General features: G+C 42.1%; 2 protein-coding genes and 1 non-coding gene across 5 annotated transcripts in view; 1 reads left to right on the top strand and 2 right to left on the bottom strand.

Moving 5' to 3' along the window:
• The window catches only part of Taf2 (TATA-box binding protein associated factor 2), a 57,531-nt gene extending 51,048 nt beyond the window's left edge, over window positions 1–6,483 (top strand). For 2 of the 3 annotated variants that reach the window (XM_029469800.1, XM_029469799.1), the window contains exons 26-27: window positions 5,017–5,245; window positions 5,464–6,297. In XM_029469800.1, the coding sequence (XP_029325660.1) occupies window positions 5,017–5,245; window positions 5,464–5,524 (290 nt within the window). In that variant the 3' untranslated portion in view covers window positions 5,525–6,297. Of the gene's footprint in view, window positions 1–5,016 lie in introns of all 3 variants that reach the window. The other variant, XM_021183378.1, reaches the window with a different exon arrangement.
• Window positions 6,484–9,042: 2,559 nt separating this feature from the next.
• LOC110311013 (60S ribosomal protein L10-like) lies at window positions 9,043–9,457 on the bottom strand. Its single transcript, XM_021184195.2, has one exon. The coding sequence runs from the start codon at window positions 9,408–9,410 to the stop codon at window positions 9,108–9,110; it is 303 nt and encodes a 100-aa protein (XP_021039854.1). The 5' UTR covers window positions 9,411–9,457; the 3' UTR covers window positions 9,043–9,107.
• A 17-nt stretch (window positions 9,458–9,474) lies between these two features.
• LOC115029449 lies at window positions 9,475–9,612 on the bottom strand. Its single transcript, XR_003835026.1, has one exon. It is a non-coding gene; the product is annotated as a small nucleolar RNA SNORA70 (small nucleolar RNA).
• Between the last annotated feature and the right edge of the window lie 2,129 nt (window positions 9,613–11,741).

Raw genomic sequence — 11,741 nt, 5'->3', positions numbered from 1 at the left:
TGGGTGTGGGCTTGTGTCTCCGTGGCTGGGTCTTGCTCTGGTAATGGAGGTTTGCTTGCACAGCTATGGGTGTGGGCTTGTGTCTCCGTGGCTGGATCTTGCTTTGGTAATGGAGGTTTGCTTGCACAGCTATGGATGTGGGCTTGTGCCTCCGTGGCTGGGTCTTGTTCTGTAATGGAGGTTTGCTTGCACAGCTATGGGTGTGGGCTTGTATCTCCGTGGCTGGGTCTTGCTCTGTAATGGAGGTTTGCTTGCACAGCTATGGGTGTGGGCTTGTGCCTCCGTGGCTGGGTCTTGCTCTGGTAATGGAGGTTTGCTTGCACAGCTATGGATGTGGGCTTGTGCCTCCGTGGCTGGGTCTTGCTCTGTAATGGAGGTTTGCTTGTACAGCTATGGGTGTGGGCTTGTGCCTCCATGGCTGGGTCTTGCTCTGTAATGGAGGTTTGCTTGCACAGCTATGGGTGTGGGCTTGTGTCTCCGTGGCTGGGTCTTGCTCTGTAATGGAGGTTTGCTTGCACAGCTATGGGTGTGGGCTTGTGCCTCCGTGGCTGGGTCTTGCTCTGTAATGGAGGTTTGCTTGCACAGCTATGGGTGTGGGCTTGTGTCTCCGTGGATGGGTCTTGCTCTGTAATGGAGGTTTGCTTGCACAGAAGAGTAATGCTGATTGATGTGAGGAAGGAGCTCAGGGACCAACTGGGATTAATAAGTAGACGTCAGCCAAAAGCAGCAGCTCAGAGTACTTCACTGTTAAGAACATAGATCGTTGTCTGCCAGAAGCTTTTTGTGAGGTGTGTACCTTTATTGTAGTAGATTCACACAATATGTTTCAGAAGGAATCCAGCTGGGACTTGGCCTTGTATTTCCACGAGTGAGGGGCTTGGGGGATTAATTCTTTGGCTCCTTCTCCCATTTTCTCCTTCCTCACTTCTCTCACCTCTCTTTTTGTCCTTTCCCTCCTTACTCCTTCGTGTGTGTGTGTGTGTGTGTGTGTGTGTGTGTGTGTGTTTTGAATTTCAAATATTGCTTTTCCCTAACACATTGATACACTGGAAAAAAAGTAACTATTTGAAACATAAGAAAAGCTCTTTGATAGACTACAAATAAGCAATAGAAGTACCTTCCTTTCTCATTTGGACTTTTATTTATTTGCATGAATGTGTGTGCACTTATGTCACAGTGCACATGGAGAGAGCAGTTTGCAGGACTCAGTCCTCCCCTTCCACCTCAGTTCTGGGATCAAACTCAGGTTGTCAGCCTTGGTGGTAAGATCATCAACTGCTGAGCCATTCTGCTGGGCCCAGAGAGTAAAGCTTCACTCCTAACTGGTGTGACAGTATTCCTGTAGGAGCATCACTCACAAATCACCTTTTGGGATCAAGTAAGTTGGAGGTGGCCATGTGTGGGAGTGAGATTGGTCTGTGGCTGAGTTAGGGTCCTGAGAGAAAGAGAAGAGTGGTAAGGGAAGCTGTGGCCTCCCTTCCATCTGCAAACGTGAGAGGAAGGAGCATACGTGGACTTTGTGGGGGCATGTCCAGCTGAGGTCTCTTTCATTCGTGCTCACTAAAACATATGGAAATGTTTGCTCCAGTTGACTCCAAATGGAGAGATGGCATATAAAATCTAGTAGACTTGCAGCTCTTTTCGAAGTGCTTAAGTGAAGGTCCTTCGGCAGGCTTGCTTTACTCGTGTGCTGTTTCCTCGGGTTCCGAGCTGTTGAGTGTGGGTCTCTTGCTTCCTCTGCTCACAAAGTGAAGCGACATCTCATATGTCTTAATGACTTAGAGCCAAGGACCCAGATGATATTCAAGAACAGAAATGTGTTACAGACCTCATCTAGGAGAGATAGAAACAAACGATGCTGCTCTAAGGGAGCTGAAGGAGAGAGGCTTATTTTGTTAGTAGAGGACACTGATGATGTACTTCTAACTCCTCCTACACACACGTGCACATTTGAAACACACACAGCTTCAGGTACACACACACACACACACACACACATGCACACCCCAAGGCCCGCAGCGGGCCCCCCACCCCCTGCACTCTCCCTTTTCTGGTGTATGAGGGTAAAAAGATGTGTTAAATGTGTATGATTTTGTGCAGGTGGTAGGGCAGGCCATGGGATAACCAAGGAGAGGTGTGAGAATGGTCCCTTCACCCACTCCCTTTCCCTGCCCCTGTCCCGAAGGAAGGAAGAGGATGGGCAGGAAGGGCCCAGTGGTTCCGAGAGAGACAGGTTTGAGCATCATAGATCTCCCTCCCAGCACTGAGCCCCCTTTCTTCCACTGCAAGGTTGGAGGCATCAGGACTGTCTCCTGGGTTTAGTTAGTGATGGCAAGAATGAGGAACAGAGGGCTGGGGGTGATGGTGGAGCAGATGAAACTCCCTAGTGATTTCTGGGGGAAGAGGGGAGTCTTGCAGCTGCCTTGCTCAGGCTGCTGGGTTATGTAATGCCTTCTTGCATAATTCAGAAAATACAACTCTAGTTCTTGAAATCTTACTTTGAAATTAAAACAATTTGTTTTTCAAAGCTTGTATGCTTTCCCTAGAGATCTTTTTTTGGAACTCAAGATGAAAAACAGACTTTTTTTTTTTAATCTTTAAATTACAATGATGTATTTCAACATCTTATTTTTCTATTTAATCTAAAGAACCAAAGAGTAGAATTCATGTCTTTTCTAACAAACTATAGACTTTGTATTGAATATGAACGTATACCTAATATAAATGAAGTCAATAAAATTAGCAGATTGTTTCTTACATGTTCTTATTAGATGGACTGTTGAGCTTGCAAGTTAGGCTTTTATTAAGTACATTTGTTTGTTACAGATCTGTTATATTGACTACAGCTTGTTTGTTTAACAACATGATTTTACATTGGGCAGAACAATTCGGAATATCTTTTGCATAACACAAATGAACATCTTACAGGATTTTGAATTATGTGTGTCTCGATATCTGAAATAGAGAAGGTGTTTCAAATCACTAAAGGGGTTTTGTCGAGCCGAGCCCATCCTCCTCTGTTCTCTGTCCATTAGAGTGTATTTGTGACATCAGTGCCCACAGGAAGTCCACAGCAGACCTTTTGATGGTTACCTTTTAAAATTTATACTTCCGTCTATAGCTTCTCTTCCTCCCCCTTGCCATATATGTTCGTCATATTTTTATCTGTAGTTGTTAGGTGTTAACACAATTGAGTTCCTTGTGACTTTTGTGTATTACAGTCCTGTCTAGACACATAATTGGAGGCAGGTGTGCTGGTGCTGTGTATCTTCATTTGGGAGTACCAGTATCCAGTTGACTCTTTTTGCAAGGTTAACTATTGTGGTTAGTCAGGATCTAGATGCATTAACTCATTGTGGATTACAAAGTAATGTTATTCTAATTAATCTTTCCATTTTTATTTATAGGATGTATTGTTTCTCTAAAGCTAAATTCCCTTTTACTATTACTCATTGGCATGAGCCATATAGGAAAGTATAGATAAATGCCTAATTCTCTCTGTACTTAATAATTTTTTTAAAACAATGAGTTTATTGACCACATATTTTAATGGCGATCAGTTCAGAGTATTTATTATCCAGGATTAGTATTGGAATTGTTGTATCTTTGAACATCTTTAAAGGCTGCCTCCTGAGTCAGTTAGGCAGACTGAGTTCCTTGTTGTTGTATCTAATGCTTCAGGCTCATCCTATAAATATTCTGACTCAAACTGGACTCAGTGCTTTGTCACAGGAATGGTTGATTCTGCTACCCAGGTTCTTAAAGCTACTTAACTTCCTGTGTTCTCATAAAAGTTAAACAAAATTTAAGATTTGTAGGCAGGGTATCCTATTCTGAGCAATGGGGCCTGCAGGTAAGGATGAATTCATTTTCAAAGTGGTTGTAGGTATCCTGGGAAAGAGTCAACCCACAGATAGCCATCCCTGGGAAAGAGTCAACCCACAGATAGCCATTTGGTCTTTGCCTCTGCTCAGAAGCACAACTTCCAGGATAACCATTCACTTCTGAAATCCTAGCAGCTTGGCCAATGTTTAGGACTGATGATGAGACCTGTGCAGCTCAGGACTGAGACTCTGAGAAGTGCAGATAGTCAGCTAGTTAGTGTAGGCAGTTGCCAAACAGTGGATGCTGCATGACCGGCCATGAGCTGGGAGCTCAGTTGCTCATTTGTCTTTAGCATTGTTTCTTTTCCCTGTTACCTGGCTAGGTTTTGTGAGATATGAGTCTGGTGTTCTATACTTCTAGCTTGAGGAACATATTTAAGGCATTTAAGATGGAAATTAAGATCATAGAATAGCACATTCTGTTACAGTTTCCTTGGTCAACAGGTTATTAGAACTGAAGGGCGCCCTTGAGGACATTGAGTCAGTTTTTAGACATAATGCAGTACATATTAGAGGCTAACCAGACAGTGTGATCGAGAACGTAGGCTCCCAAGTTTCAGTTTCTGTCTTCTACTGATGTTATTGTTGTCTTTAGGAACATTTGCGCTCACAGCCTCTGCACTTTCTGGGTCTTGACTGTGTGTTCTGAGTCTTCCAGAAGAGTTTACCTCTACCCATCTATTCCCAGAAACCATCTAAGGAACTAAAGAAGCATTTAATTTTCACTAAGATACCTTTATCAATAACTAACATAGTATATTTATGTATGAATAATTTTCTAAGTGACCCAATAAAGACTGCCCTCTTCTCAGGGCAGAGAAGTATTTGAAGGAGTTATATTTTCATTGGCCAGTATAGATTTTAGTATATAGTATATAGATTTTAGTATAAAGGAAGTGATTGTTGAATCATACTACTTATAAAATATTAACATTCAAAGGTTGGTTTGCTAATACATTAGCACATTAGAATTTTTTATAGTCAGATGGACCTAAAATAGTTGCCTTCTGTCCGATGCTGGCAGTGCTGTTGTTAGCTGCTGTGTACCCATGAGTATGTCATCAGCTTCCTCTGAGGAAAGCTGTCCTTCCTTACCATCGACAGAAACTCATTCCGTGTTTTCATCCCAAAGGTAAAGAGCAGCCTTTGGAGATGGGTGTGCATTCCATGGTGGCAGCCCCGCTCTCCATGTTTGCTAAGGAGGCTCTGTCATCGCGACACAGCGAGCACCATCACCACCATCACCATGAGCACAAGAAGAAGAAGAAGAAGCACAAGCACAAACACAAGCACAAGCACAAGCACGACAGCAAGGACAAGGACAGGGAGCCCTTCTCCTTCTCCAGCCCTGCCAGCGGCAGGTCTGTGCGCTCCCCCTCACTCTCAGACTGAAGCCTGGTCCTCTGTGGAGACACAAGCAGGGAGTGTGGAGAGACTGCAGAGGATGTCCATTTGTATGCCTGAGGTTTAAATAGGAATGAGTGTATTGGTTCTGGATGAATGTTCCCCCCACCCCAGTCCCCCCCATTCTTCTGAAAACAGAGGATGACTTTTATAAAAGCCTTCCTATCCACTGCAGGCCCATTCAGATGCTGGTCTCCTGTGGACCAACAAAGTCAGGTATGCTTGAAAGCCTTTGATGGATGTCAGAGGCAGAAGGACCTTTTCAGCAGAAACAACTGCCAGATCCGTGGGACCCAGCAGTTCCATGCAGTGTTGAATACCGCCACTTGGAATTGCTGGAGAGGCTGTTGTGTAGGACTCAATCCCTCGACTGCTTTTTGTGTTAGCCATTGAAACTGAACACCGTCATTTATGAGCAAAGAGTCTTATATTTCTTTTTACCCTAAAGTACAAAAAGTTTTGAAAGAAATTATTTTTTAAAAAATTAAAGTAACTATCTTTTGATAGTACATTTGGTGATTATGATGTTGCAATGTAGCAGATCCAACATTATTCTCCAATCAAGATGTTTAAATTATGTTTTGTTTTGTCTTCCATTAAGTGCAAGTGAATGTGTTCATATGTAAAATATCTTTTGCCGAATGTGGACAGTTTACACACATAACACATATTCTTTCTAAAATTACTCTGTATATAAGCCAGGCATGGTTGTGCATGCCTGTAATTCCAGCAGTTGGGAGGTCGGAGGATCATTCAAGGCCAGCCCGAGATACATGAGAATCTATGTCAAAAAAGCAAACTGACAAACGTTACTCTGTCTAACAAAACATGATACTTTGAAAGGGTGTCTTTATTTGCTGTTTACGAGCTTGGATATAGATCATTTGGCCCACACTGGAGTATACCAGCAACAGTTTAAAATACATGTGCCATGCTTTGGTTTCGTATTTTAAAAGTTTGTATGGTTTTATGTTTTGGTTTTGATTTTAGGTTTTTGGTTTTCTGAATTTACCAGGTTCTGTGTTAAAAAATATTTCATATCTATTCAGTTTTATTATTTCTTTTGTTACTAAATATTTGACTCATTTCTTGATCTCAGAATAAATATTTCAAAGGGGATCCAAAAATGCTGGACTTTTAAATAAACTTTTAGTTATATTTAACTTGTTTAATAAATAACTTTTTAAGTTGGACAGTCTGCCTTTGTTTTTCTTTATCACCTTGTTAGCTTCCTGAGCATGTGGATATAATACGCCAGGTTGCATTTGCAGAGGGCTTTGAAATGAGTGGGATTTGAACTGTCCCAGTAACAGGGCAGTTCAGCAGATGGAGATGAGGTTAAGGTCTCTGCAGAAGAAACTCCTTCAAAGCTAGACTGTGTGAGTGACCTTGACCTGGACTGTGAGCACAAAGGAAGTGTGCTCGGGTGCTGCTTGCTGGAGTTGGGATCTCACTGCAGTTTGGGCTCCCTTGGAGCTCACTGTGTAGATCAGGCTAGGCTTGAACTCCCAGACCATCTGGCCTGCCAAGTGCTGGGATTAAAGGCGTGGCCCACCACATTTAGGGCTGATTCAAACTAATGAAATGGTGGCCAACTTCAGTTAGTTTTGAAAAATGGGAATTTTTAATATCTTGGTGTGCAAGTAGCACCTTTATATAGCACGTAGAACTTAGCCGTTTCAGAACAATTACTTCTGCCATGGCTTGAAGAGAATCATGCTAGCCCGCTGCCATATAAAGGCCCACCGGTACATCAGGTATAGCACTGAGACTTTGATCCATCTGTGTGATTCTGATTCTTGTCTGTGTGATTCGTGAGAATCAGACACTTCTTGGATGGAACATTTTTATGGTGGGCTACAAATTATACTGCTGGTTCAAAGTAGACAATTAAAATAATTATTTCTGGTTTTGAAAATTGTTAATCATACATGGTCAATACAAACTTGAGTGTTTCTCAGTCTCCTTCCCCAGCATTGTCTTAACTGTGTCTTCTTGTTGGGAGCTCATCACGTACATTTATACATGTACATACACACAGGAGGGTTTTAAACTCATGGGAGCAGACGATACACAGTTGCTGAAGTTGTTAATTTTCTATACTTATTTGATGGTTTCGAAACTTTTGTGTCATAGTAAGAAGGTTTAGAACTCTTTGGTTCTAGAAGAATTCCCTTTCTGTTGTTTTAAATGCTACCCTTTTATCATCCAGAGAGGATTCACCATAGTTTGATTAAAAGTAGGCAGAGGTCCAGTCAGTTTCTTTGCTTCCAGAATGCTACTCAACACAGTGTATTAAGAACTACATCTTGGGGCTGGAGAGATGGCTCAGCGATTAAGAGCACTGACTGTTCGTGAGGTCCTGAGTTCAATTCCCAGCAATTCCCACGGTGGCTCACAACCTCTATTCTGGTGTGTCTGAAGACAGCTACAGTGTACTCATATAAATAAAATAATAAATCTTTTTAAAAAAGAACTACTTCTCTCTGGAGTTCAAATGTTGCCTGCTAAATTTCTTTCAAATTCTGGTGTGTTTTAGACTCTGCATCTGTCTATGGTGTCTTTACTACTTTTCAGCCTTAGCTCATACATTTTTTTTCTTTTGTGTGACTTCTTTCTCTTGCTGAGTGAGAGCAGCCAGACTGGACATCCACACTCAGGGGTGTGGATGCTGCCAGTTACCTTCTCTGGACTTGGCAGCCCATTCTTGGGTGTTGTGGGTTGGACTTTCACATTTTTCTTTGTTTCTGGGAAATTGACATTTACAGTCCATTTCTCCCTATTTGGATGATTAAGGAGCAGAAAGGCTAGTTATTGTCATCAACATCTCATAGACTACTCGAAAGGGCAATTCTAATCCAAATGCATTGAGATCCTTGCTGGAAAAAACTAGACCGCCATTAGTTTCTCGGTGCCTGATGCTCATCTCTTCTGACTTCAGTTTGCATTGTCAGTCAGTGAAATTCCTTCAGGTCAAATGTGTGCTTGCACACAACTATTTCAGAGTTTTTAACTGCTGGCACCATCGACTTTTAATATAGACTAGCCATGGTGACTTGCTTCCAAAGACTAAAGTATGGAAAAGGAAAAATACATATCAAATAAAAATATAAAATCTTTAGAAAAAAATTAGAAGTGTCTTCCTCCATACTGTGATGTCAGAGAAACCACTTCTGTCAGGGGGTGAAAATCTGTGTTCTGACTCTGTTTTGTCTAATGAGGTAACAGAAACCTTTAACTCAGAGATCTGCCTGCCGCTGCCTCCCGAGTGCTGGGATTAAAGGCCCACCACGCCCGGCTTGTTTCTTGTATTCTTGTGCTTAAAAAACAAGTCACTGCACACACCTGTGTCATGTGAGCTTCTCTATCCTGTGTCCTGATAGTGCTTTTAGTTTCTGGACTTCTAAGTCCTTAATTCATTCTGACTTGAGTTGAATTTATATATGGTGTGAGACTGTTAAATCCTCTCTCATTCTTCTGCATGCAGAATTCCAGCTTTCACTACCACGTACTGAAGAGGCTGTCATTCTGTGTTCCTGGTATATTTGCTGGAAATCTACTGAGCACACATGCATGCATTTATTTCTGGGCCCTCTGTTCTGTTTTGTTGGTTGATGTGTCAGTGTTATATACTAATTATTCATAGCTTTGCAGTATAGTTTGAAGGGTAATATGTCCTCGTGCTGTGTGTGTATGTTATGTGTATATGTGTGTTTGTGTATGAGTGTGTGTGTTTTCTTTTTTTTTTTAAGCAAACTTGATGAGAGATTTATTACTGAACACGATTTGGTAGGGTATAGGAGAGAACTATTGAAGCCTTCAGGAATGCAGGGCTCTCCACTTGTCCAGAGGACCACGGTTGGGGATATATTTGACACCACAGCCATCAGGAATGAGCCACTTCTCAGCAACCATGTCTTCAAATTCATCTGCATTAAACTTGGTGAAGCCCCACTTCTTTGAGATGTGGATCTTCTGGCGGCCAGGGAACTTGAACTTGGCTCTTCGCAGAGCCTCAATCACATGTTCCTTATTCTGCAACTTGGTTCGGATGGACATGATGACCTGGCCAATGTGAACCCTGGCCACTGTGCCCTGGGGCTTCCCAAAGGCACCACGCATCCCTGTCTGGAGCCTAGATCAGGGACAGCATTGTGATCAGAGGCTTGATTACCAACTGGCAGAAAATTGTCTCCAAGGTCCCTTGAGGCAACCCATATAGATAATAGGCTACATACACTACACCAAGGAGCTGCTGTTTGCAACCATTGCACACCAAAGTCCCCATGGGAAAAGGGGACTTGGTCGGCTTAATTAGCTGCACAGTGTGTGTGTTTTCTTATGATCACCTGGACTGATGGGTTTCTTTTGTGGTTGGTTCCATATGTAATTTAAGGAGTGGGGTGTTTGTTTCAAAACTGGTATTAGAATTTCCATGGGCACTGTACTAAATTTGGACATCAATTTTAGTAGCACCAACATTTGAGCTATTAATTCTTTATATCTATAAACATGAAATATCACCATTCATTTGTGCCTTTGGTTTCCCTCATCAGTGGTTTGTAGTTTTACTGTGTGTGGGTCTTTTATATCCTTGGGTAAGTTTATTGCTGAACATTTTGTTTTTGTTATTATCATAGATGAGATTTTTCTTTTGATTTCTTTTTTGGATAGTTTTTGGCTAGTGTAGAAACAGTACCGTTAATGTGTAGCCTTTGGTTTTACTATGATCGTTCATTAATTATGCATGTTCTAATTATGCATATGTGTTTGCATGCAGGCCTGTGTTCATGTGTACATGTATCTATATTTATAACAGCCTTCCCTGTCTAGGTTTGTGTGAACAGCAAACAGCGACATTTCATTTTGTCTTTCCTTCTTGGTAGCTTCTTTCCCTTTCTTAATTTCTCCAGTGTGGACTGTGAATTCTTACCTTGTTCGAGACCTTAGAGGAAAGTTTTTAATATTTCACCATTAGCTGTGGACTTCCGTCCTAAAGCCTTCAGATGCAGAGTATGGTCTTTCTATACTTCATGTTCTTGTTAGAGTTTTGTGTTTTTAAAAATATTTATCCTTTAATTTTTATGTGCATGTATGTGTACCATGGAGGCCAGAAGAGGGTGACAGATCCCCTTGAGATAGAGTTACAGACTATTGGGAGTCACCTAACATGGGTTCTGGGAAGAGCAGAAAGTGCTGGAAGAGCAGGAAGTGCCAGCTCTCCAGCCCCTTTAGGGATTTTTGGTTGTTTGTTTATTTTTAAATCTTGAAAAGGTGCCAGCTTTATGAAATTCCCATCTGTTGAGATGATTATTGATTCTATTATTTTTTTATCTTTCATTCTGTCAATGTGGTGAACCACGATACTCACTGAAGTGTCCCACCAGCCCCTGGGAAAATGTTTTAATCGAACCTGTTTTATACCGTGATGGAACCTGATGCTTATTTTTCTGCTTATTTGTGACTGAAGAAAATGGAGGTAAATGAAAATTCATTTGCAGTTATTTCCCAATAGCCAGGCTGTTGTGGGTGCTGTATTGAGAAGGAATACTTGAAGGATGAGATACTGTAGACAGCGCTAAAGACTGCGGTGCTGCGTGTGAGCAGCACCGCACATGCCCAGCGTTTTGTAGAGGAGCGCCCAACACTGTGCTGCACACTGAATGTCTCTGATCTCTGCTCATTGGATGCCACGTCAGTTTTTACAACAATTGCAAGCTCTCTGTTTTTCTGAAGTATCCCCCGCTCCTGTGGTGTGCTCACAAGCACTGAGGGTGACCAACCTCTCACTGCTGTCCTTCAGCTTATGAGACCACCTACTCACATGTCATAAGTGACAAACTGACGGATTTCCGTCCCAACAACTAAAACAAGCCTTCGACCCCTCTCCCTCCTTCCCTCCCTATCACCTCTTTTTTTTTTTTTTTTAAATCTGTTTTTCTGTTTGAGACATAGTCTCATTATAGTCTTGACTAGCCTCACACTATCTATGTAATCTGTATAGTCACCGTGATCCTTCTGTGCCTGCCTCCCAAGGGCTGAGGTTCCACACATCTGCATCATGTGACACATTCCCTGCAGAGCCTCATCATGTCTGCTTGCTAACCATTGTGCGCCTGCCTCTCTGCTACCTGCCTTATGTGTACCTGTTCTTGTTTTACACCTGAACAATTGAGTGTAAAATAAGTAATTAAAATACATTCAGCATTTACTACTCACATTCTATGTGTAGTTACTGAGATAAATTCGTGATCGAGACAAAACTTGAGGTTGCCCAGCTAAGGAAGTAGAAAGCTCAGAATTGTAACTCAGTGACTGTTGGCTCAGGGAAACTTTTTACTGAGCAAGCCTGGTGACCCCCCCCCCCCCAGTTCAATCTCTAGAATCCACATAAAGATGGAAGGAGGGAACGAACTCCAGAAAATTGTCCTTTGACCTCCACACACATGGATG

Source organism: Mus caroli, chromosome 15, assembly GCF_900094665.2.
Source record: "Mus caroli chromosome 15, CAROLI_EIJ_v1.1, whole genome shotgun sequence".
Lineage (NCBI taxonomy): Eukaryota > Metazoa > Chordata > Mammalia > Rodentia > Muridae > Mus > Mus caroli.
The sequence above is the reverse complement of the archived record's forward strand: the minus strand, read 5'-3'. Positions and strand labels throughout refer to the sequence as shown.